This window comes from Lontra canadensis, unplaced genomic scaffold (assembly GCF_010015895.1).
Source record: "Lontra canadensis isolate GAN:19392208 unplaced genomic scaffold, GSC_riverotter_1.0 scaffold8, whole genome shotgun sequence".
NCBI lineage: Eukaryota > Metazoa > Chordata > Mammalia > Carnivora > Mustelidae > Lontra > Lontra canadensis.
Genome location: NW_022631002.1, coordinates 27,277,206 through 27,304,219, shown reverse-complemented (window position 1 = coordinate 27,304,219; position 27,014 = coordinate 27,277,206). Strand labels below are relative to the sequence as shown.

Below are 27,014 nucleotides of genomic sequence, written 5' to 3'. Positions count from 1 at the left end.
GTCCTTCTCCTCCTTTTTCTTTCCTCTCCTCTTAGCCCTCTCCAAAAGCTACAGTGGCCATGGGGAGGGGCAGCAGATAACAGAGACAGCTTGAGAAGAAATCAGTTCAGTTCTTTTCTTTCTACTTGAAGCTCTGAATGATTCTAGCTCAAAATCCTCTGGGATAGGTGTCTGGTTAAAAATGTGTCTCTTTGAATTGCCCTTCTTTAATTTTATAGATGTGTGCCTATCACACACATAGGAATTTCATTAAAATGTTTTTTCTCTGTCACAGAGGTCAGGGTTTTTCAGGCCTTTGGGGAACAGACAGCATGCCCAAATGTTTGCTCAACTGAAGACGATGTTACCCTACTAGAACAGCATGTTCTTGGTATTTGGCAGGCCTTGGGAACACCCCAAATCACATGAAGAGGATGGAGAAGGGTCACAAAATTAAATCGGTCTAGTCCACCTACTTCTACCTTCAACCCACTTCTAATAGGTTTGAATTAATTAATGTCTCCCCAGTCATACTTGTTACAGCCAGTTCAAACTGGGATTAACTGGACGGAGATAAAAATTCACCTACTTTTTGCTTTCACAAATACAACTGACAGGAACAAAGAGAAACATTTCTATTTGTAGAGAGCAATGTGATGATAATTCTTTGGACCTTGAAGCTTACAGAAGACTAATGAGATAATGTCTAAAACGTGTTGGAGTTGCATGCATGAAAGGCTCTATGGAGATAGAAAATATGATAAATAATGCAAGAAATCTTGGTGTCAGGAAATCTCCTGTCTTCTGGAGGACTTAGTAAGTATTCAATTAATACTTTATAAACAAGTACCTGCTAATCTTATCTGTCAACTTCAGCAAAGGGAGGTTGAAAAGTACCATTATTCCCAGCATAAAAAAATAAGAATCTTGACTTCTAAAGAAAGATTTTCCAAGAAAATTCTAACACAGACCATGGCTGGTAGGTGATGCCTTTATATTAAGCCAAGCTTCCAACTTTAATTTCAGCTCTTGGTCAATCTTATCAATGTGAAAGCACCAGTCTTAGCCCCTCAAACTTTCCACTCAGTCTGAGCCAAATGCATCCCTGGGGGATTCTCTTGCTATCCTAAATTGAGAAAAATCATAAAGCACACCCTCCTTGGGGTTCTTGAACTATCAAAGTACACTCAACAAATAATGTTCTCAGGAGTGACCACATAATGGATTTCAATAACTTAAGAGCTCAATTCAATTACCTACAAGCCTTAATCTGCTCCTTCATGCAAGTCCCTTCATTTAAAAATACACAAACCCTTTATTTCTTCCCATAGCATCTTTTATTTCTAACAATAGAAATAAAGAAACAACTTTTTTTTCATGAACTCTACAAAATAACAAACAAGACACAAAATTTAGCAAAGAATTTTCTAATGGGGCTTCAAAAACATTTAGCATATGCTCTCTTCTCACCAGTTTCCAAATACTAATAAATCTCCCATTTATTTATTTAAACTCAGTATCATTTCAGTGTTCAGAACCTGACTTGAAAAAAAGACACTACCTTTTTAAAAACTTACTCAATCTTAAAAATCTTCCCAAATCATCAATTCACAAAATTTCTACTAGAAAAATCAAAAAGTCTCAGAGCTGGGGAGAACTTTGATAAGTGATCTGATTTAACCCTTGCCTATAGATATGTGAATGTGATTTACAAGTATTAAGACTAATAACCTGTGGACAGTGGGCCATGCTTGACCTTTTGGGACATACACAAAGTGATAGGACAACTCCCTCACCTCAAAGGAGTTAACGTGTTTCCAGTGATGTGGTTCCCAAAGTGCATCAGTATTACTTGGGGGTGAAGGTATGATTATAAAAATGAACATTTCCAGGCCCCATCTCAGACCTACTGATTGATAAAGTTTGAGGATGGGACCCAGGAATCCACATTTTTTTAAAGCATCCCAGGTAACTCTTAGCACCATTTAACATTTGAGAACCCTTGTGAGAGATGTGTTCAAAATAATATCAGAAAAGTGTTGAATAGGGACTAAATAAGGGGGCCTGTCCTCTAGGGATATAAATAGAAATTTGATAAAAAAAAAAAAGGCATCTCCTTCATTCATGCCAGATATCCACCAGAAAACACTAAGTCATCTCTTAGCCCAACCCCAGATACTTTCCCAAATTATATTGACCACTAAGTTAAATTGTGAGTTATCAATTTCATAATAGAAACCCTTAGTGCACAAGCTTAAAATCTCTAGTGATCTATGATTCTCCCTAAAATGCCTAATTCACCCGACAATTAGTATGGATTCATTTAGTTCATGAACCACATGTTTTAGCCTATTTTCTTCTCACGACAGTGGTGTTCATAAGGAAGAGTCATTTTTTTTTTAAGATTTTATTTATTTATTTGACAGAAAGAGATCACAAGTAGGCAGAGAGAGAGGAGGAAGCAGGCTCCCTGCTGAGCAGAGAGCCCAATGCGGGGCTTGATCCCAGGACTCTGGGATCATGACCTGAGCCGAAGGCAGAGGCTTTAACCCACTGACCTACCCAGGTGCCCCAGGAAGAGCAATTTTTATAATCCTTTCCTTTGGCAAAAAATATAAAAAACTAGTAAACATAAAGTTGCATTCAGAAACATGTGAGATATTTGAACTTTAAAAAGTAAGCTCCTAGCAGAATTAATTGGCACATACAGATTCTGTATATTGTACAAGATCTAGCACTTTTTGTACAGAAAAGTCATCTGGGGAGTGGCTATCAATGCAGATTGCAGAGGAGTCTGACTCCATAGAAGTAAGACGGGTAACTGAATTTTTAAGTAGCACCCCAGTGAATTCTGATGTGAATGGTTTTGAAAAAAACAGTCCTAGGGTTTCAAGAATCCAAGTTTATACCTACCTAAACTTTGCTTTGAATCTAAATCAACATACTAAACACAGTAGATTATCAATATATGCATATTTAATTAAGGTAATCACAAATGGGAAGAAATAGGGAAATTCAGCTCATCTAATCAGAGCCCGCATTCTATAAGTCAGACTGGGGAGTCTTGTAGGTATCATAAATTCCTGTCCTCCAGCATTAAGAGCCACATGTAGTAAAAACGCAACTTAATGTAGGCTTTTACTGTTGCCCCTTTTAGAGAGTATATAGAACATTCTAATTACCTACTTTTAAAACTTAAAATATGCTGAATAGTGTGTGTATATGGTAAGGGAGAGAGTAGACTGAGGATTCGGTAAATGCGCACGATTCTTTGGCCAAAAGCAATAATCAGAGAAACATAATTCTGGGGATCATACAAAATAAAAGCAAATGGAATCTGTCCTTGATCATTCCTGATGTTAGGATTGTAATTTCCCCACTCCCACAGGAATTAATTGTGGACAAATTAAACACTTGCAGTATTATCTAATTACTAATAGCTCACAGACAACTGGGATGTTGTCATCTTCACTTCCTTTGAGGGGGCAAATATGTGTGGGTTCTGGGGCTATTATATAACGTTTTATTGCCCAAATAGTCCACAAACCTATAAAGGGAGCTCTGGTTTATTACTTAATGATGGCCTAACCTTAAATGAGTTATTCGCCCCTTCAGAGACTCAGTTTTCTCAACTGTAAAATGGGTACCCAGGCTGATCTGCATTCATAACCCTGGCTCTTTCCATTCCTCCATGCCATTTCCCACAGCACAATGCCTAACTGAGGTTTACATGGAAACATCCTAAGAGATAAGTTTTACAAAAGTGTTCTATGAGCTGTAAGGCACTATACAGATGAAGTGGATTATTATTAGTTGTTGTATGAAGTCCAGTTATAAAGATGCAAAGTGACCCAGAAAAAGAAAACATGTAGACGAACCTGAAGTACTACATCTGTAGTGCCTAGAACTTTACCGAGGGCAGGACAGATAGGTGCTTAGTAAGTACTGAGTAAATAAAACATGCACACCAAAAAAAAAAAAAAAGGTAATACTGAGAAAGGATAAATATAACTAAAAGCAAGGATAGTTTGATTTACCCATTCCCCCAAAATTCCTAACAATTCCCCACAAGACTAACATCTTAAGAACTATCTGATGTGAAAGAGTATTAAGATGTAAGACTGACCTGACCCATTATCTTCAAAAAAACGATTATATTCTTACCTCTTTGGTCTTTCAAATGCAGCCGGCCGTGTAGATAGCAGAAGCTGGGTGAAGTTGCTGAATTTTTCCCCTTTATCAGATAGATCTGCATAATCATCCTAGCAACCTGTAGAGGAAATAATAGATTCTATAGAATGTTGGGTACCCAAGCTCTGTTTTGTATACTAAAGGCTGATTTTTAGTGACATACTGATTTTTAAGCAAACCAGATTTATCCCTTAAGCTCCCCTCCCCAGAGACACACCAAAAGAGGACGGGGTCAGGAGAGGTAGCAAAGAAGTTATTTATTTTATAAAACAAATTCTTTAGGAGCCCTTTGTAGGTTTCCTAGAATACGTAAAATATGATTCAAATTTAAATATTCAAATTGCATTACAACAATTTGTAATTGCATTACAACAACTTTTGACATAGTTATTTATATAAAGAGACAAATAACTCATTAAAAAACTCAAGAGAAAAAAATGTTTTCTTCTGGGTGGGCCTTAACTAGTTCCCCCCCACCCAAGCACCATTGCAAATATACTTTTATGCTGGGTAACACTTCCCAAAACAGGAATGCTTTTTTCTATTGTTGAAATGAAACAAACAAGTTTGCTTTCAGAGTCACAGAAGTGCCCAACTGTTAGAGAAAACGTTTTCCACTGGCCTCTTGCCTGTCCTATCCCCATGCAACCTTTCCTATTGGCCCCTTTCTCTAGGAGGGCCCCTGGGGCTGTCTGCGGGAACTAACTGTAAAACCATTTTGTGCAGTGAGAACTAGTTTTTTTCAAAATCTCAGAGACCGACCGCCCAGAACATGCCTGATTTTTGGCAAACATGTACGTGTTTCCTCGGTATTTGATTAGCTGCATGCTAAATAACTGACCCCGGTTTCTGGGTCTTCATTTGGAAAAAAGAAGAGGGGAAAAGTGTTCTAAAAATTGACAAAAGGGAGAAAATCTCTTCTCTCACCAAAAATCTAAAATTTATTTTACGTATTTGTGTTTTGGGGAAGGGGCAGGACAAGGGAATTCAATGCAAAGATTTCAACCAAGCTAAACCGTTCAAAATGAGCAAAAGCGTTTAAACTCTGCGTAGAGCGTAAGCATGTGCTAGGAGCTCAGGAAAACCTGTCCCTCCCAACCAGAAAGCTTCACAGGGTGGGACTTGTGTGCTGGGCTGATACCTATGGCCGGGAATCTCGGAGCAGGGTCCAGGACGGCACGGGTAGGAAGAGGCTCCTTGAGAACAGGCCCTGGCTTTGTCTCATCCTGATGTGTTCCTCTCCTCACAGCTTCCTGTCTCACATACTAGGTGCTCAGTTAATGTTCGTGGGTCGCGGAAGCGGACAATTCGCATCTGCCCCCACGCCCCGGCGAATTCTCGGGAACGCGGGTTTGCTCAGACCCACTGTCTCCTCGCGTTCGCTGAGGTCACTTGGTCCCGGCTGCTACAGCCCCGGCAGCTGGAGAGAAACCAAGAAGCCAAGCTACCAGAGCCAAGATGGAGCGGAAGCCGGAGAGCTGACTAGGCGGCGCGGGGCGCGAGCTGGGGGGCCCACCTGACCGCGTAGCCGGCGGCCCAGTCCCGCGTTCCCATTGACCAGGAGGTCCACGCCGCCCGCGCGCCAGGCGGGGGCGAGGGCAGGGGCGGAGGCGGGGAGGGACGCCCCGGCGCGCGCCCGGCCCCAGGCTCCACCCCCTTCCAGGCCCCGCACGCGCCCACTTAGGGGAGCCGCGGGCCGGGGGGCGCTGGAAGGAGGAGAGGCAGCGCCGCGCGCGCCGCCGCCAGCTGACGCGGTCCCCTGCGCGCGCGCCTCCCCCGGCCCCCGCCCCTCCCCGTCCCGGGGGCCCGGCGCGCGGCCCTGCTGACGTCAGCGGGCGGCTTGCGGTGCGGGGTGCGCAGAGCCGCTGGCGCACTCGCGCGCTGCGCTCGCCCCCTTCCCCCGCCCAGGCTGTGGCGCGCGCGCTCGCTGGCTCTCCCTTCATTTTTTTCTCCCCTCCCTTCCAGTCTCTCTCTCTCTCTCTCTCTCTCTCTCTCCCTCTCGAGCTCCCGCTGCCCGCGGCTCCCTCGCGCTCTCCCTCTCTCTCCGGTAGCCTCCACCGAGCGATGCGAGCTTTGGGAGACAGCGACGCCGCCTCCCGTTAGAGACCTGCCCCCCCGGCCCGGCCCCCTGCCCAGCCCTGCCCTGCGCGCGGGGGTCGGCGAAGGCGCCGCGGACGCACCGTCGGCTGAGGACCCGCGATGCACATGCACTAGCAGCACCCCCTCACTCACTCCCTCCACACCCCGCGCCGCCGCCGCCGCCGCCGCCGCCGCCTCCTCCTCCTCCTCCGGCAGCAGCGGCAGAAGGACCCACCCTGCCCCCCACCCCACCCTCCGCCGGCTCCGGCTGCGGCTTCTGCCTCAACTATTATTTTATTTATTTTGGGTCGTGCACAAGCCTCAGTGCCTGCAGCCCGCGCCTCCTTGGACCGCGGGCGCCTCCTCCCTCGGCCCCGGAGTCCCAGACCCCGGCCACCTTCGCCTCGACACCCCTAGAGCCCGCCAGCTGCCGCGAGCCTCAGCGCTGGAATCTTGTTAGCGGCTGTCTTTTTGGGGGGTTCTGGTTTCCCGACATTTTTGTTTTCGGCCAAGGGAAGGATATCGTGGTTTTTTTCCCCTTTTGAGCCCAGGCTCTGCTCTCTGGGGGGGTGGGGGGCGCGCCGAGCCGGGGAGCCGTGCCAGCCGAGTCGTGCGGGCTGTGGCAGGGAAGGGGCCACCATGGGATGTACTCTGAGCGCAGAGGAGAGAGCCGCCCTCGAGCGGAGCAAGGCGATTGAGAAAAACCTCAAAGAGGATGGCATCAGCGCCGCCAAAGACGTGAAATTACTCCTGCTGGGTAAGGACCGGGGCTGCCACCCCCTTCTCCCGACCCCGGCCACTCCGCACCCACCTCCACCCGCTCTCCCACCCTATTCGTGCTTGGGAAGACCTGGTCCCCGATTTGGCACCACTGTGTGCCTAGGATCGTCCACCCTCTCGCCTGCCTTACCCCCATGCCCCCCCCCCCCACTTCCCCTAAGCTGACACTCACCAGTTTTTCCCCCTGTCTGTCCCAACAGGGGCTGGAGAATCAGGAAAAAGCACCATTGTGAAGCAGATGAAGTAAGTCCCTGTGGTCTTGGGATTTGTACTTTTATTAATAATTTTTTGTCATTTGTATTACCTTGCTCATTCCACATTGCTCTCCAGGCCTGGTTTCTGATTCGCACATACACACACACACACACACACACACACACACACACCTGGATTTGCCCCCCCTCCCCCATGCCCTACGTTGGTTCTGGGCCCCCCACCCCCCCTCCCGGGGGGGGGGTTTTTTTTTTTTTTTTTTTTTTTTTTGGGGGGGGGGGGGGGGAAATGGAGCGCCTGTAGTTGTATGAATGACAGTGTCCGCCATATTGATCAGAACATCACACTATTGGCATGATTATGATCATTACTCTTCTTGGGTGTATCACTACCTTCATTTCTATCTCTGTCTCTGTTTCATTCTGTACTTCTCTCCCCTCCTCCCTCCACCTCCCCCCGCCCCATTTCCACGTCCTTAATCTCACTTGCCCCTGCTCTTCTACCGGGGCAGTGATTTTGAACTTGACTAAAAGATGGAGGGGACCCAGCCCTAGGCTGGGGTGGAGGATCAAGTGTCTGCTGTTCAGGGATTTGGTGCTGAATTGGAGGTTGTGGTTTCTCCCCCCCTCCCCCGCCCCCACCAAAAGGACTAGGGTTAGGAAGGGGTATGTGGTAGGGAAGGGGTATGTGGTAGGGAAGGAGATGGGTTTCCAAGCAGATGTGACTGGCACAGCTGTATCCAAGGCAGAGGTGGAATAGGGATGCTGTTTGAGGCTGAATGCAGTCCCTTACTCCCGCCCCCCTCAACCCCCCACCCTCCCAGCGTTGGCTCTTCTGACAGGGGCAATTTTCCTTCACTCAGTGGCCTTTATCAATGTATTCATTTACACTCTGCATAGGCCATTTTCCTTGTAATGTACCCACAATGCGGATTTCAGGCCCCACTTGCCGCCCCCTTCTGCCTAAGATATCAGTTTCCCCTCCTAATTAACTGGGGGTGGATTTGAGTGATGGTTGAAAATTTAAACAAAATGGGATATTCCTTTCCTTCCACACTTTCTCAGTAAAGAGCCTCGCCCCTCCTTTCCACTCTCAGTCTTGCTTCTTGCCCCATCCACTCGGGGATTCCTGGTGAGCCCACAGGAAGCTTTGCTTGGGAGGGGGTGGCCTGCGGGGAAGGGGTGTGCGCCCTCACGGCCTCCTGGCCCTGCTGCTTCCGTTGGGCTGTCAGTTCTGGACTGAGGAGTTCGTTAAGACCGTTTAGCGAGGATTCCACGTCGCTTTGCTGTGACACCTTCGTGCACACACAGCTCCTAATTAGGGGTTGCTGTGCAGTAAACAAAAATGATTATTTTTCAACTTGACAGAATAGCTGAAGTAATTGCATCCCGCAGGAAAACAATGGAAAATAAAAACCCCTTTCGCGGAAAGGTGGGTGGGAGACGAAGCATGCTTGCGGTTTCAGAACCAAGATGCAAAAAATCTTGCATGTGTAACAGGCATGACAAGCGGGTTCTAGGCGGCGCCATGATGGTAGGGAGTAGCGACTGAGAGACAGTTCCCCCACGTCTGCCTGACATATTATTTTCGTTCGAGAGCTCCCTGGGGCTTTCTTTGCAGAGGCCCCCTCGGCTCGCCGCACCCCTCTGAGCCAAGGGTAATTTGGCCTGGGGCTTCTCTGGAGCTTGTGCAGCCCAAATGGATGGGGAGGCGGGGCCTGGGGAATTGCTCTTTGCAACAAGGTGCATGTTGCATCTGCCTGGAGCCCTTGCAGGTTGGTAAATGCAAGCAGCGCCACCCCTCTCTCTCAGAGGGGGATGTTTCAAAACTTCTGAAGTCTGTAATCTGCAGTGGCGGCGTCAAAGCCGGCTAGAAGCCCCAGCCACTGGGGCTGGGTGAGGTTTCAGGCGTTGCGAGTGGTGGACAGCGCCCAGCTGAGGCCGGAAAAGTCGATGGGGCTCTGCTCGGTGGCGCTCGGCTAGGCTCGGTGCGGACTGGGCGCGGGGCTCGGAGGGATTCGGCAGTGTTCGGAACGGAGTCGGGGCTCTGGCGGAGAGAACCGAGCTGCTTCGGAGGGGGCCGGAGGCATTCGGAAAGGCTCGGGGAAGGGGGTGGGGGGAGTCTGCAAATTAACTTTCCATCCAGCAAGGCAACTCCTTACCTGCTTTTTTTCCCCGAACATGTCCCATAAATTAGGTTGATTTAATAAGAAGTTTAAAAATACATACCGAGTCCCCCAAAGGGTACGTCGCCTTTTTTATTCAAAGAGAGCTGAGTTCTCCGAGGAAATAGGTGTGCCATTTTAGAATGAAAATTCCTAATTATATACTGGGGCAGGAAATCTTAAATGAAGGCTGCATGTAGGCTTTTCCGGGGAAAGTCTTATGTGTCTTATGTTTAGTTACACTGAGAAGGGGGGAAAAGTCAAGCCTTTGATGTTTGAGATGGTTAAATTAGATATCAGAGCATTTCTTCTCTTCCCCCTGTACCCCCTACTCCCCACTTGTCTTACTCCCACAGGACATATTTTTGGAGAAAAATGTCAGACAAAACTGAGATTCTGTAGGCAAAACTATTAAATTTTTTTTAAAAATACACCAACTCTTTAGGAAATAGGCTAGGTTTGTTCAAAAGGTCAGTGAAAAAGATTTCTGGCCATGTAAATTTTGCCTCAAGGGACCCTGCCATCCTGTCCTCCTGAAGCATTCATGAATGGTAGCTTTTTCTGTGAGCCCTCCAGCTTGGCTCAAAATAAATCAGATCAGGGCCTTGTGCCAAGCTGGATGCAGGACTTGTTTTATTAACCACAAAATGTGGGATTGGTGTCACTGTATCCTAGTGACAAATTCTTTTGAGTCCTCCCTTGCAGAGATGATTTTCCCAATCACCACTTGACTGAGAGTTACTTGAGTCAGGAGACCTGTACTGTGGGTGGGGTGGGGCCCAAAAATCTGGGTGGCATTTGCAGAAAGCACTTTTGGACTTCCCTGTGTAGTGTGATTGGTGACCAAGCTATCAGGCTATATGTATGAATTAATTTAGATGCTGTTTTATTTCACCTGGATAATGAAATTAGAGTTCTGCATGGGTGATTGCCCTGTGAGAATTTGATGATTTCCTAATGGGGTCTGGGGTTTAATAGCTCCTGTTGGATTGAGAGAAAGAATATTGATATTCAGATTTCTCCAGACCCTTTTAAATCAGCGTTTCCAGAAGAGCAAAGAGCCATTCCTTTGAGCCTGTATTCTCAACTGTGTGTTGTGACGTACTGATTGGAAGGAATAGGCTTCCATATATAAATAGTAAGTGAAGTTATATGACAAAGGACTGAATAGTAGACGCTGCTCAGAACAAAGTATTAACACCCACATCAGGCTAAGAACGTTGCAGGGAGACTGACCTTTGAAATTCCTTCGCTTGATGCATGTTATAGTGGGAAACCTCCGTCCATTTAAGAGGTGCCACAGATTAGACCATCATTTTCAAAGCCTGATCCTTAATACTTGATTAAAAGTTTCTTTTGAACATAGCTTGCTGGGGTGTTTTTGTTTTGTTTTGTTTCCTTTGCATAGGTGATCATGAGTTAGCCTTTGGGAGCTCTGTGTCAGACAACATTTCAGTACTGAGAAATAAACAACGATCATTGACACAGCATAAACAAAATTTTACACACACCATGAGTAATCAGTGACCTTTTTCAATACATGGTATTTACATAATTCTGCTCATTAGGAGGCCAGGACCTCACTTACAATATGGCCTCATCATTTCTGCAATCCGTGGGACACTTTATTCAGAATAATCAAAATTTTAAAAGGAGGTATTAATTTTATTTAATTATCAAAACCCCTACAAAGAGCTCTCCTGAAGAATCGTATTTTATGAAGTGTGGGAGCAACAGAATATCATTTTAAGGGACTTCCCACTTTGCGCCGTGACAACTGTTAGGGCTACCTACCTGATGAAAACGAAAAACTCGTGGAGTTGCTGTAGGTACCACAGTTCACCCTCATTTGAGGTGTTGAGTTGTCTGTGATGTCACACTCAGGCTGTCTGTTTCTGGAGCAGTAAGTGGATTTTTAGGAAGACAGAGAGTTGGAAGGTGGCACTGAGGTGTGGCCTGCAAGCTGCTGGCTTTATAAATAAATGGACACAGTAAAATGGGACTCTTGGGGTGTGTGCTTTTTCCCAAAACGCTTGCTCGGTGCCACTGTAAAACAAATGGCAGGATTTGCCTAGTGAAGACGTCCTTTCTCATACAAATATCCCAGCCCATACGGCAGGTTCTGATTCTGAGGACAGACCCCATCCTGCTGGGGCAGGGGGTCTTCAGACGTCACCTGCCACCAAAAGCTGGAGGTGTCCTCCCACCAGCTGACCCTGCCTTTGTAACTTGGGTGTCTCTGCCTTTGTAGCTTAGGTTCACAGCAAGCCCGTGTTCATTCCGCACACTGCCGTGCAGCGCCTGTATTAAGTGGCAGTCATGTGTGGAAGGGAATGACCGCTTGCAGCCATTACTCTGTAAAGGGCAGCTGTCTAAAAGGGCGCTTCCTGCACATCCCCGAAGGGTCCCACGTGGTCCCACGTGGAGGCAGCACTCTGGAGAGCTACTCTTCTTAGAGCAGCTCTTCTTCCTACTTTTTATTTCTGCAGTCCTCTCTTTGGCTGCTTTGCCCTTCCCCCCTCCTCTTATCTCCATGTTTATTCAAATGGATGCACCTTGCTCTCTGGAGACCGCGTGAGCACAAACAGAATGTCAGATCAAGTAGCAGATGAGTTCTCCTTTGCTGATGGATGGTGTTCTCTCCCTGCTTACTGTTCACTGAGCTGTAAATACCAACAGACCTTCCTGCCAGAAGAGTAGCAGACGGTCCACCTGATCTCAGGAATCAGCCGCAGAACTCCTGAACCCCAGTTACCTGTTGGACTCTGAAGTAGAACGTGTCTGCTTGTCGAAGGGTTGCTCCTGACTAGTTTAAATGCATGAGGCTTCATTCTGGATTGACATGGCTCTCATGGAATCCGGAGTTGCTGTTCTCTCGGTGTGGGACTAGGTTAGATGCGCAACGCTCAGAGTCAGAGTACGGTCTTGTTTCTCTAGCACTTGGAACTCCCCAGATTGTGGCGTGCTCCTCAGAGTGCCACATCTGCTAAAGATAGGGCAGGTCACTCATGTTCTTCAGTGACTCACAGTACCCTATCTCTGTTCACACTGGAGATTTAATATGAGCAGAATAGGGTCCTGGTTTTCTGACATGTGGTCAGTCCATCTGGATGCAGGGACTTGATTTCCTGTCTCCCAGGGTGTCTTCAGGCTCTCATTTCTTATGAAGCTAGACAGACCATTATCACAAGAGCCACATCGTGATCTGAAAGGCAATAGGCAAGCTGGGAAAGGGATGATTTCAAAATGAGAAAACATTTTGGAAAGGGTTACCCCCAGACTTGATACTGGCAAAGAAGAACTTTTGATGTTGACAAAAGAAAACTCTGTGTGTGTTTGTACACATACTACATGAATTTAAGAACAGCAGGAACTATGAATAGGGCACTTTACCTTATGGATTGCATCACTGTAAACAGCTTAACGGTGCTCAGATGATCCCCATTCTAAGAATTTCTTTGAATTTGCATCACATTCTTCTATTATCCTGTGCTTCTTGCTCATACACAATACTGGCTAGAAAAGAAACCATCTAACAAATCCGGCATTAGCATAGAGGGATAGGAGAGGAAGGAGCAGTGGCCTGTTATTGGTTTGAGCAAATAGCTGGTTTCGTTTTTAGAGAAGCCGTTTAGCATGCTTCTCTAAAACTGACAGGTGATTAGGAGCACGGACTCTGTAACCAGGCTACCTGGCTTAAAATCTTAGCTCTGCCACCAACTCGGTGTGTGACCTTAAACAAGTTGCTTAACTTTTTGTACTTCAGTTTCTTTGCCTGTAAAATGGGGTGATAATAAAAATACCTAATAGAGTTGTTGGGAGCAGTAAATAATGTAGTGTATGAAATGCCCTTATAACAGTGTTCTAAAAATCGTTATACAGATGTCAGCTCTAGTTTTTATTCCTTTGACTGATTAGTGGGTGTTCCTTTCCCATATGGAGTTCTCTTCTGAAGTATGTGGGCCTTACCTTCCTTGAGAGCCAGAAGGGGAGTGCTGTGGTTCATGCTCATGGCTTCTTCCCCTTGCCTGCTCTGCACGGCCGTTATATAACACACTGTGTTGTCATAACTGATGTGACATTCTTGATGGTGCAGCTGCTTCAGCCCATGAGGCTGGAGTGATATTACAAAGAGTGGAAAAGAGCACTGGACCAGGAGTCAACACAAGTGGCTCTCCCCCTGCCTCTCTGAGGGTTCTGTCCCCCCCAGCTCCTTCCCTGTTCTGACCAGTCCATGAAATTGGGAACTTTGATGAGAGGTTCTAAACATAAAAGCATCAATTACAGTTCCATCCTGCAGGGGTTGGGGGTACCTGTGAAAGCTCTTTGAAGGCCAAGAGAATTGCTGAATAGCAACCTCAACCACAAAGCTTTGTCAGCCAAGAAAGTCATAGTCCTGAGAGGCATTTTGAGGAAACCACCTCTAACCAAACTTTTCATGCAGATGTGGTTCTCAAACCAAAGAGGAGGATCTGAAAGTATCCTGTTAGTAAAAAACAGGATGTTTCTGGGAGGAGAGCCCCAGTGACATGTTAGAGGGAGAAGTGGTTTGTCTGTGGCTTCCAGGATTCTTAGAAATGGAGACAGCCTGGCTCCACCAGGGATGGCTACAGGTAAAGGAACTTGCCTGGGGTCAGGTCCCTCAGATCACAGGGATTGGGAGATTTGCAGATCAGTAAAAGGGGAGGATAAGGAGAACTGTGTTTTAATTTTGACTCATTCTCTAATTTGACTTTGGACAGGTCATTTAGACCCTCTGGGCCTCGGTTTGTTCATCTCTTAATTAGAACGTGGGCTTTCACCACAGAATTTCTCAGGCCTCTTTCAGGTTTCTAGCTCTAAGATCCAGTAAATGCAAAGAGAAACCTAGAAGCCTGAAATGCAAGGGGGAATAGTGGGAGTATTTACCGCCCACAGCTTTTATCTGCTGAGCCATCTTTAGTTCTAATTTTCTTTACAGAGAAGAGGAAAAACATTGTGCTTTTCATAGCACAAAAAAAAATTAAAGTAAAATAAAATCCTCCAAGGCTAATAGTCAGTGCCCTGAATTTGTCCCCCTACTCACTTAATTTCTCAACCAAGAAGGAGGAAAGAGAAAGGGAATAGCATGTCAGGATAGTACATGGCTAAGAACTTACCCTGGATTCTCTGTCTACATCATAGCCAACTGAGGGGTTTTCTATGGAAAATTGTTACTTTATAGGGACAGCTTCCTCGTGCCATAAAATCAACCCTGGGTCACCTGCCTCCAGGGTCTCAGAGTGCTAACGCTTATATATTGTCAATTAATTATGTATGTAATAGATCTTCTTTGCTGGCCTCAGTGCCCCTTCCTTACCACAGCTCCCTAAAGCAGGGATGGTGACTTATTTTTGCTCATAATACAGCCCTGAGCCCAATGTCTGGCACACAGGAGGTGCTTCGTAAATGCAGATGAAGGAGTGAGGCTCAGAATTTGGGTGGCTTGCTCAAAGCCACACAGCTTTGTAAGTGACAGTGATGTATTTAGACCATGATGTGGTTACTTCCAAAGCCCATGTCCTTTCCGTTCTAACCCTACGGGGTTCTTTCTAGACCACCACCAGTGTGGGCAGGGTAGAGCTGGCAGACGGGACCCAGTGCCCATCAGCAGCTTTGACTGAGCACAGGGGCTGAGAGAATAGCAGGTATTTGATTGGTGCTGGGTTTCTTTTGGAAATGGAGGTGGTGTCCATCCTCACATTTGACACTGATTCTGACACCAGCGTGTTCCCCAACCATCATCTGGACAACTCCTGAAATCATTTGCTGGTGCTGCCATGGAAGTGTGGGCTCTTTGTGGGTGGCAGCAGAGAGAAGCTACCACGGAAGACTTTGGCTTTGGTAGAAGCAGGTGGTTCAGAGGAGACTTGGGAAAGACAAAATAGTAGTGTATATACAGCCTTTCAACCATCCATCCATCCATCCATCTATCCTTCAGTCAATCCGTCTTTCCATCCATAAGTATTTACTGAGCATCTACTGATATGCTGGACATGTACATGGTGTCATGGAAGTAGAGAGGAAGGTCTAGGTTCCTGCCCTTCAGGAACTTAGCCCAAAGGGAGTGACATGTAAAAGATGATTATACTTCAGATCAGGAAGCCCATGAGGATGAAGGGCACCATCTCTAGGTAGGAAGTTCAGGGAGAAAATGGCCCGTGGACTGAGTCTTAAAAATGGAACGTAGCTAGCCAGGTGGAAAAAAGGAATTCCAGGCAGAGGGACCAACATGTGAAAAAGCTCTAAGATATGTAAGCACATGGAGCAGGCTGGGAGTGTAAAATAACTCAGCTTGATTAGAGCATAGTCTCTAAGAGGACTGTCAGAGATGAAGGAGGTAAGAGGAGACCGAGATAGACCATGAAGCTTCTTGTCCGATGTGCTAAGGACTTCAGATTTTATTCTAAATACAATAAGATGTCACCAGGAGGGTTTTTTTGTTTTGCTTTGGTTTTTACTGAAGTGCAATTGACAACATTATATTACTTTCAGAGGTTCAATGTAATGATTTGATATTTGCATAAATTGCAAGATGATCACCACATTAGTAAGCCCAGTTAACATCCATCACCACACATAGTTACAGATTTTTTTTTCTTGTGATGAGAACTTTCAAGAACCATAAGGGTCTAAAGAAATGGGTGGCAGGATCATTTCTTGCACTTGAAAAGGATCACCTATGTGGACTAGAGAGAGTCATGCCCAGAGGTTAAAAGACCAGGCAGAAAGTTATTTTTGTGATTCAGGTGGGAAAAGATTAAGAAGTAACTTAAAGCAGTGGAATGGGAAAAGGAAACAGACTAAGAGATACTGGGGCAATGGGAAAATTGAACTTATTTGATAATCAGGTGGAAGTGCATTGGGGAGGAATTTCATTTTATTTATTTTTAAGATTGTATTTACTTATTTAATAGAGAGTGAGCAAGCACAAACGGTGGGGAGGGGTGGGGGAGAAGGAGAAGCAGACTCCCCACTGAGCAGAGAGCCCAGTGTGGGGTTTGATCCCAGGACCATGAGATCATGACCCAAGCCAAAGGCAGACGCCTAACCAACTGAGCCACCCAGGCATCCTGAGGAATTTCATTTTAAAGGATATAGACAAGGGGGCGCCTGGTTGGCTCAGTCAGAAAAGCATGTGACTCTTGACCTGAGGGTCGTGAGTTTGAGCCCCCCATTGGGTGAAGTGATTACTTAAAAAATAAAATAAAATCTTTAAAAATAAATAAAGGATACAGATACAAATGAGTTCAGGGTTCCTGGTTGGGCTACTGGTGGGGTGGTAGTGCCATTTCCTGAGATGGAGCAATGCAGGAGGGAGAGGGAAGGCCTGCAGAGAAAAATGATGACTGACTTTGTTGATGGTGGTGATTCTTGTGGATCATCTAAGTGGAGATCCCTGAAAGGCAGTCGGATATGTGGGGTAGGACGTAGGACACACCTGGGGAGAATGGTCCGTGTGGGATTCTGTGCTGCTGTGAGCAGTGGGAGCCACGAAAGTTCATCACCTCACCAGGCTAAGCGAAAAGGCAGAAGATGCATCCCCCACAACATGCATGCGCCCCAGCTCCAGGATGTGATAGTCATTTGGGAAGAGGAGGCTGTGAGGGAAACCAAGAAGGTGATGATCTAAAGGACGGAAAGAAAACTGAAGTGGAGCAGCAGCATGTAAGCCAAGGAAGGAAGGGATTTCCAGAAGGAGGAGGCTGAATCAGATACTGCAGTAGTCAAATAGGCTGAAGCCTGACAGGTACCCAGTGGATCTGGGAAATTGTTGGTGAACTTGGCAAGAGCAGTCCCAGTGGAGTGGCAGGAGGAAAGCCAAATCGAAGTGGGCATTAAGTAAGTGGGACTGAGCATGTGGTGGCCATGAATGGAGACCCCCGGAAAAGAAAATGGGTTCTCGAAGGAAGGGGACAGAGGGAGGGAGAGAGGGAATAGGGTTGAGCAGGGGCTTTATTTTAATTGTTTGGTTAACATGGTGGGACCTGGTTCCGTTGAGAAGCAGGAAGGAAAGGACCCATGTGGAGGGAGATGTTGAAGGTATAGGAAAGAAGAAGTGGTAGAAGGAGCAGACCCCAAAGAGGATGGGGCAGAGACAGGGTGCAGAGTATGGTTGGGGGAGCTGGTATTGACACGAATGTGTGTCATCTTCCCTGAGACTGCCAGAGGGCAGTGAGGCTAGGGAGTGTGTGGAGAAATATTTGGAGGGGGCATGATGGGGACAAGATGTTGAGAGGGTTCCTGCCTTACCTTTTATTTTCCTGAAGTGAGAAGAATTAAAAAGCAACTGTGCTTCTTTACCGGGACACCAAAGCCTGGTAGTCTTTCTTCTATTCAAACCATTCATTTATTCATTTACCCAGTATACATCTAGCACCTGTTACGTGTTAGGCACCATTCTGGGTGCTTAGAGATTCAGTGGTGAACAAGTCAGGTCCCAGGGGACTCAGGCAATAACTTCATAAACAAATAATCAGGCATTGTAATTGCAGACTGTGAAAATTTTTCTGGAGTCACACTTTTGAGTAAGACCTTACGCTGATCACCGAGGGATTCAATTCCTACCCTCAAGAGAGTTGAGTCAGTTGAAGGAGACAAATTGGTGCCATGAAGGCCCAGAAGAGGCAACGATGGAGTCTGATTTGGACAACGGCTTAGGATCACACATGCCTCAAGACAGCTAGTTGGAGAGATGAGAGTTCAGTGGATGCCCATTGTTTTACTTTTTCCAGGCTGTTCCAGTGAGGCTGCCCATCACTGCCCCCTGCCACTGGAAGATAAGAAGTGGGTGTGTGACCCAGGCCTTGCCATTCACAAAATTGCATTTTCCTGACCACAGTGACTGGGGGATGGGATAAGACTCAGTCCAAGCCAGTCAGAGTCCTTCTTTGGAATTTGGTAGTCAGTACGAGAAAGAAGCTCTTCCTCTGGGATCCCACAAGATCTTCCCTGGGTTGGAATGATAAAAGCCTGGAGCTGTCCGGGGCCTTGTTTCCACGTCTCCATTACTCTGCAAGGAGGAAGCTTGCTTATCATGGAAGAGACTGAGGCTGAGAGACTGAGATGTGAGGGAGGGAATGAAGAGAAGGCAGAGTAAGACGAAGGAAGCCAGAAAGACATCTGACAGTAATTATTATAATCTCTGAAGCTGGCTCTGTGAACCAATAAATCCCTTCTTTTACATAAACTAATTTCAGGTGGAATTGTTCCCTTGTCATCCAGGAAGAAGAAACAGTGTGAGCTAAGCCCAGAAGGAGGACTCAGACATGCAGGGCACCATCAGGGAGCACTGGGCAGTCATGTGACCAAAGGGCTTGTTGGGAATTTGAAGAGCAATGGTTAGAAAGGAAGAGCGGAGCTAGATTGTGGGGTTCCCAGACTGCCTTGCTAAGGTGCATATACTTAGACACAGAGTAGTGTGCACTACCGTTCATGGTAAGGTAGTAGGGTGCCAAGTCAGCAGATCTTGAAGAGGAAAACCAGTCGAGATGCTGAAAAGCAGAGGGAGATTTCTGTAGTCTGAACTGGGAAATTGGAAGGAACCACAATGAGGAACTGGGTGGGGAAGAGATTGAGGGAGGCAGAATGGTTGAGACCTGGTGTCTAGTTGAGCATGGGGAGAAGAAAGGAGATCAGACAAGTTCTCCCGGTTTTGAACCTGGATGTTAGAGTTTAGTGATCCCATCAAGTCAGGAGGCGTAGGACCAGGGAGTGGGGTAGTAGACAGAAGAGGGCAAGTTAAAGCACAAGGGCGAATTTTGGGTCCTTCCAGGATGACTTTTGTATTATTCTCACATCATTCAGTGGTTGTGTTAGGAAGGTGTCCTGGCATTTAGAAGAGAGGTCAGGGCTGGCAGGAGGATTGGGCCCAGCTGCCCTGCGTGGTGAGGCCGTGAGAGGGGGTATAGCTCCCCTGGGGTGAGTATGCAGATGGAGAGGAGAAGCCCTCCCACCCTGATGTGGAGGGAAGCAGGGACATCTGCCTTAGGTAGGCTCATAAGTAGCTCCCCCTGGGAAAAGAGGCTGGGAGTCAGAGGAACAGGAGCAGTACCCTGCTGAGAACTCCAGGGAGGGAATGTGCTTCTGGAAGTTCTGTGTGGCTGCAGGGCTCTATTCCATGGCACTGCCAAGCTAGATAAGGAGTGAGAAAGGGCCATTGTATTTTGTGACCATGGCTATTATTGGCCTTTGAAAGAGCAGTTTCAGATAGAAGCCATCCTCAAGATATTAGGGTGGCTAAGTCTGGACTAGGAGTAAAGAAACCTGAGTGCTACCTCAGCTCTGTCCGTATTTAGCTTGGTGGCCCGAGGCAAGTTCCATACCTTCTCTAGGCCTTAGGAGCTTCACCTACAAAATTAGGAAACTGGATCGAATGATCTGCATATTCCTGCTCAAGTCTCGAGGTCATAATTTAAATTTCACTGTCCAGCAAAACAGATGTTCTCGTGGCAAAGGAATTCCCCGCCTTCTCCCTTGGCCACCCCCAACTGAGATAATAAATTATAACAAAATTAAGCTTTCAGAAGTCTAGTGCTAATTGAGAAAGAAAACTGGGACATCAGCTCAGGGAATTGTGGACACCAGCGCGTGTGCATCCACGTGTCCTTTCCATGGAGCGTGTGGAGCCCTGTGAGGTAGGACTTTGTCTCCGCGTGCTATCACGGTTTACAGGAGCAGGATTCTGTGCTCCTCTTGCCTGGGGAGGAGTGCTGCAGATGGTTCCGGAGTGCAAACACAAAACAACCTTGGGGGTCCCCTCTCTCTGAATTCACTGGCTAGGAGGAAGAAGGCTTATGAGCCTGAGCTGGCTGTGTGGGGGAGCTCCAGCCAGGGTGGGCAGAAGAAGAGCCAGAGAGACCCATGCCTCAGGAGAGAAACAAGCCTGAGGTCACTAGAAGGCAAGGGCAGAGGAGGTGGCCGCTCTGTCCCTCAGGCACTCTGTGGTCCTGTCGATGCAGAACTTTGGGGAAGGGATGATAGAATGGCATCTGGTTCTGACCTGGATGATAGAATGGCATCTGGTCTTACTACCTTTTTTTTTTTCCCATGTGCAAAAAGGTCTGTCATTTTCTAATCCTTTCCTAAAAGTTTCAATTACACAGACCTTCCTATTCCCTTCAATGGGTCCTGTTTGTTCACTCTGAATACTAGTGGAAGACCAATCATGTGTTCATTCTAAGTTTCTAGGAACGGAGCTCTTAATAAGACTGACAGCTTCTCTGCCCTCAAGGACCTTACAGTTTTAGAGAAGGGAGATAGACAAGTACATGAATGAGTAAGGTCATTTCATACAGTGATATGTTCTAAAGGAGGAAGTAAGATTTAAGCAGAAGAGAGTGGTTGGCAGAAATAAGGGATAAGGAAGCAGGTCAAGAAAGATCCGAGGAAGGGGTACCTGGGAGGCTCAGTCGGTTGTGTCCACCTCTTGATTTCAGCTCAGGTCATGATCTCAGGGTTGTGAGATCAAGCCCCGTGTTGGGCTCCTAGCCCAACTACTTAAGATTCTCTCTCTCCCTGTCCCTCCGCTCCTCTCACCCTCCCCTGTGCACATGTGCGCATACTCTCTCTCTCTCTCTCTCTCTCTCTCTCACCTAAAAAAAAGAAGAAGAAAAGATCCCTGAAGCAGAAAGAAGGCTAGGGAAGCTGGACCTTAGGAAAGGAAAAGTGACACAAAATGGGATTGAAGAGGCCTGGTGGCCAGGCAGAGAGGCATTTGGGTTTCATGCTGAATGCCATGGGTGGTTGAAATACAGGACAACTTGACTTGACTCGTGTATCAAAAAGATCCCTCTACACTCTGAAAAAGGCAAATCCATAGGGACAGAAATCACTTCACTGGTTTCTACGGTTGGTGGGAAAGAGAAATTGACTACAAAGGGGCACAAGGCCACTTTCAGAGTTGATAGAAATAATCTGTCTCTTCTTTGTATGGTGGTCACGCAACCATGTATGTTTAACAAACCTCATCAAACTATACCTTAAAAGGGTGAATTTACTGTAATTAAATTATAATTCAGTAAATCTGACTTGTAAAATATACATCATTTAATCAAAAAAGAAAAAGAAAAAAAAGAATTTCAGTAAGCCTTAACAAAATCCCTTTGGCTGACGGGTGGAGGATGGAGGGAGTGCACAAGCCTTGCATGCCTGACGCAGTGCCCTCATCACTGGCTTAGAGTTGAGCTGTATTATGTGCTTCTCCTGGTGGCTTTCTTAGGGCAGTTTATTGATGTGTGGTCCCAGTTTTCCCGTTTACTTAGCTCTCCTTTACAACTGACTTGAGAGCTCAACAGGGGTAGAAGCCATCTGCTTCCTTCATGTGGACCCATGGTAGATACTGTTACATATTACTGTCCTTACACCTGCATGGTGCTCGAGAGCTTACGTTCACTGTCACCTTTGGGGCTTACAACAGTCCTGTCAGGCCACATAATCAGTGCCTGTATCCTCATTTTATAGACCAAGAAACTGAGGGGAAAAGAAGTAGCAGTATCAGAGAAGCGTGAATCTTGGAGATCTTAGCTTTGCCATTTGTGGACTATCAGTGTGATTTGGGGAGCATTATTTAGTCTCTTGGAACTTGAATTTCTTAATCATGAGAAAGATGAAAAGGAAACACATTACAGACACAATGTGAGGATTAAACGAAGTTAAAAGAGCTAAAAGCACTTAGCACATAGTTGAAATTCACTGTTACTATCAGAAAAAAGAGATCTATTCAGGGTGATATGGTCTGTACGTGATGGAGCTAGAACCCAGTTCTTCTGCTCTAGGTATGTCTCTCCTTCCGTCATATCACTGGTTGGCAGCGTACTGGTACTGGGCTAATTAATTACTCTTCACCAAGTCAGATCCACCAACGCCGTCATTGATTAATTCCACAAATACTTGCTAAGCACTTACCATGTGCTCGACACTGTGTAGGATATGATGGTGAGCCAAGATGGGATCCATCTCTGCCCTTGAAAATGGAGATGCCCTTACAGTTAATAATATAGCCAGGTAAGAAGTGGAAAATGCTGAGGGAACACCTACATCGGTCTGGGGTGTTAGAAGACTTCCTGGAGGAGGTCACATTGAAAATATCTTTTTTTAAACAACAACAAAAAAAGCATTTTAATTGTGACATAAATTAATATACGTCCAAAATGCTCATTTGTTTTAAAAAGCAAGCATTCATGTAACCATCACTAGGTAAAAAATAGGATGTTGATAATGGCCAGGAAATTTCCTTAAATATCCCTTTTTGATCACAGCTCCCTCCTTTACTCCCTACCTCCTGACTTTTGTGGTGTTTCCTTATCCTTCTGTAGAGTTTACCACCCACATATGTATCCTGTACTCATGTAGTTCAGTTTTTCCTGGTTGGGATGTAATTGGACTCATATTGTTATATATCATTAAGTCTTATGTCTTTCCTTCAATATTGCATTTGTATTACTCATCCACATCGTACATGGCTGTATGTCCTTTATTTTCATTGCTATAAGTATTCTATAACATTCTCTTCTGAATATTTATCATTTTTCTGTGAATTATTTACAAATATTTATGTACATTGATGAATATGCTATATATTATTGACTTCACTGCTGTATAGTACACATCATTATTTACCAGCTATGATTATACTATGATGTATTTATCCATTCTACTGTTGATATGCCTTTGGGTTATTTTGAGTTTGGGGCAGTTACAAAGGGTACTGCTGGGAACACCCATGCGGTCATAAGATGCATGCCTCTGTTGAAGCGGTCTTTGAAATGGAATTGCAGGGAATCTTCACCTATATTAGATAATGCCACATTGTTTTCCAAAGTGGTTATTCGATTTTGTACTGTGCTGGCAGACACAGGATTCCTGTTATTCCAAATTCTTGCCAGTATTTGGTAGTATCAGAATTTTACATTTTTGCCAACTGTATAGGTGAACAGTAGTGTCTCACTGTGCTTTTACCGTACGTATCCTTGTAAAACAGTACAGATTATTGGTGAGATTGGTCATCTTTTTACATATATATTGGGCAGTTGATTTCCCCTTTTGTGAAGTACGTGTTCTTTTGTGACCTTGTAAATTAGGTTGTAATTTTATTATTAATCTGTAGGAGTTCTTTATATGTTCTGGAGACTAGTCCTTTTCCAGTTTATTCATTACAAATATTACCTCCCATTCAATAGCTTGTTTTTTTGCTTTGTTAATGGTGAACCATGATAAAAAGATGTTCTTATTTTTAATGTATCCAGATTTTGCAGTCTTCCCCTTTTTGCTTATTGTTTCTTGTATCCTATTTAAGTAATCTTTCTTTCTCTTGAGGTGGTAAAAGCTACCCTCTTTTTTTACCTTCTTAAAAAGCTTTGAAGCTTTTTTTCTTCCACATTTGGGTGTTTAATTCACCTGTAATTCTTATATGTGGGGTAAGATAGTAGTCTAGTTTTAATTTTTTCCCTAAATGATATCTATTTGTGCCAGCATTGCTTATCCAAAAAGCCGTTTTGTTTTTTTTTTTCAGGCACTGTTCTGTAGAACTACCTCTATTTTAAGTCCTGTGTTTATATATGCAAGGACCTGTTTCTTGTCTCTTTAGATCATTCCGCTGGACTTGGTTCCTATATCAGTACCACACTGTCTCGATTACTACAGCTTTCTAACATGTCTTGATGTTTGGTTTAGCAAACACCTCCTCTTGGTGATCTTCAGGGTGTTTTGGCTGTTCTTGGCCTGTTGTGTTTGCATGTAAATGTTAGACTCCGTTTATGACGCTAATCTGTTTGGATATGATTGACATCTTCAGATTGGTCTTTAAATCTTAAGTTTTCCTGGTCCATGTAGGTTATCATAATTTGTCTTAAAAATATTTATAATGTTTCCCATAGAGGTCTTATGTACTTTCAGTTAGATTTATAGCTGGATACTTGCTATTTACAGTGGTCTTGTAACCGCTTCTTTTTTTGAATTGCATTTTGTATCTGTTGGTGGTATATGGAAATAATGATAGATTTTTGTATATTGATTTTGTATTCATGAACCTTACTTTTATATAAATTCAAATGACTAATCTGTAGATTGTAAGGCCCAGAGAAGGAAGTGACCTGTCTAGGTTCCCATGGCTAGCTAGTAACAGAGCAAGAATGAGTGTGGTCCCATTTCTCCCACTTCTGCCTCCCAACAACTGTTCAGGAAGGGTTGGGGTAAGCCATCAGGGAAGAGGAAAAAAACATTTACTGAGCAGCTATTATTTATGATGCTTAGTACATATGATCAGCTTAACTGTCACTAGAGGCTGATTTTTGGTTATCCCCATTTTATAGATGAAGGAAGATTCAGAGGTTATTAAAAAAATATGCTGAGGATCACACCTTGGTTCATCACTGAAAGGACATTCCAAAGTTGGAGAAGTCCTATTTCTCTTTCATGCATATACCAGTCTGCACACCTTCTCATTCAAGTTTAGACACCCACAGAAGTCTTTGGGCCTCCTAGATTCAACCAGGCCATCTCCCAGGGCCCCCGCCCTGGCCAGATCTGGGGCTGCCTCTAAAAAAGCTGTACTGTCATCTTCAGACTCACAGGAGCCTGCTTATTGTCAACTCCTGGGTGGAGTTCCTACCCAAAGTCCTGAGATCACTTTCACCCTGCCCTCCCTCCATCGTTCCCTCTCAACTGAGAGAATTAGTTCACAGCTTGTTGGGTTCTAGGAACCAAATTAGGACTTGCCCTGGGCATCTTGTTTCAGTCCTCACTTGGAAATATAGTTGGGGTTTTATGACCCTGCTTTGTTATACAGTGGACTAGAGAGAATTTATGGTGGTAGTTCTTCCTGGCACCCCTTCCCCCAGTCCCACTGATTGGCGGGAACTGCCTGCATGCAAAGAAGAGGTTTCCTATTACTGGCTGTGCAAAGAAATTGTGAAATGCTCTGTTTGTGAACAGAGCCCAGCAGTGCTCTATTCAGTGTGACAGCTTCCTACTCTGGAACACACGGCCCTTCACAGGCTGACTGTAAATTATGCAACCCCAGAGTTAAACAATGAGGACCAATGGGGGAAAGGAAGGGGTAAGCTGTGTATTTCGGCCTAGACCTACAGCAGTAGAGCGCACACTTAGGCTACTTGGCGATCGGATGGGAGGAAGGTCTTTAGCAACTGAGAAAAGCCAGGAAGTCCTGTCACAGGCCTACTTGTTAGAGTGGGTTTTAACTTTTTTTTCAAAATGTAAATGTTCTTTTCAAACTCTGTTTATCAATTCAGAGAGAGTTCTAGAGACTAGGAGGGACATTTACAAAACAAAGTAGTCATATGGTGTTACCAAAAGTAATTGAATGCCATACACAGTATTTAACCTTTGTTCTGATGGCCCCAAGTCATCATTTTTTTTCTTATTGCTGTGTGCTAAAAGTCAGCAGTGCCCGGAAGGGCAATTGATGTACAGACCATTTCCCACCCCCGGTCCCCCCTGCCCTGCCCCCATGGACTTGGAATGCAATTAACTCCACTTTGATATGCTTTCTGTAATTGTCCTGTCTCTTCACTTGCTGTCATCTGTCATGTCTTGATGCTTTCTGTGTTCCTACCTCGAGCCTCATTTCCCTTCTGTGGTTCCACTCTGAATCTGGAATGGCCTGGGAAACTACATGACTGGCTGTGTTGCAATAGTGTGTGGGGCAAGACTAAATAAGATAGAAGCGAGGACGTCTTCTACAAGTAGGCCGCTTGCGCTTTGGTGCCCGGACCTTTCTGCACTTCTGCCTGTTAAGGCTGCGGCATTAATTGTGTAAAAACACATTGGCTGCTATGAACTGCTCTACAAATGTGTGTGAGGGTGACACGGTTGCTGGTGTTGTGCACTCTGCTGCTCAGAGTTCTCTGTTGTCCTTCATGGCTCTTGGCAGGGTTTGGAGTCACAGAAATTGATGGACAAGTAGCTTCCAGACAATTTGTTACAGAAGATGCTGGGCTGACTTTAGCAAGAGGGAGGCTTGTGTGTAGGATCTCTGTGGCAGAAGGGTTCTGCTGGGCCCTTTCTGTACAATGACATGGGCACACATGGGGTCACGCAGTGTGATCATCAGGGACATCTCCGGGAGCCCTCCATGGCGGTGGGCACCACGGACGTCCCCTCACCTGCACGAGAACTGCGAGGTCACTCAGCAAAGCCAGGCCAGACCCAGTTGCTACTCTTTGGTTAAGACCTATACTAGCAATTCTTCCAGGGAAGAAAGAATGTGGATTTGGCCATTTTCAGATGTTCGTAGCCCTCATCCTAAAGTGTTTGAAACCCCTTGGTCAAAATGCTCTTCACCAATATTGTCCATTCATTTTTTTCAGTCTGCAGACATGTACTGAGTGCCTACTGAGGAGAGAAGGGGAAGAGGGAACGTGTTACCATTTTTAACAGTGGTCTGCGAAGGCCTCCCTGGGCACCATGAGCTGAAATTAGACCTGATGGAGAAAAGGGAGCCTGCCACATACAGTTGGGGAAGAGGGAATGAAGAAGCGAGGGCTCTGAATCCTGGCTGGGCCACCTTTTAGCTTTGTGACTTTGGGCAAGTGGGGGTGAGGACCATATGAAACGGAGTGGGAAGTATTTA

At 45.6% G+C, this 27,014-nt stretch overlaps 1 protein-coding gene across 2 annotated transcripts in view; it reads left to right on the top strand.

Moving 5' to 3' along the window:
• The first annotated feature begins 6,132 nt into the window (after positions 1–6,132).
• GNAO1 (G protein subunit alpha o1) overlaps positions 6,133–27,014 on the top strand; it is a 162,522-nt gene continuing 141,640 nt past the window's right edge. Inside the window, exons 1-2 of one of the 2 annotated variants that reach the window (XM_032854439.1) lie at positions 6,133–7,006; positions 7,230–7,272. In XM_032854439.1, coding sequence (XP_032710330.1) covers positions 6,889–7,006; positions 7,230–7,272 — 161 coding nt within the window. In that variant the 5' untranslated portion in view covers positions 6,133–6,888. The remainder of the gene's footprint in view (positions 7,007–7,229; positions 7,273–27,014) is intronic. The other variant, XM_032854440.1, reaches the window with a different exon arrangement.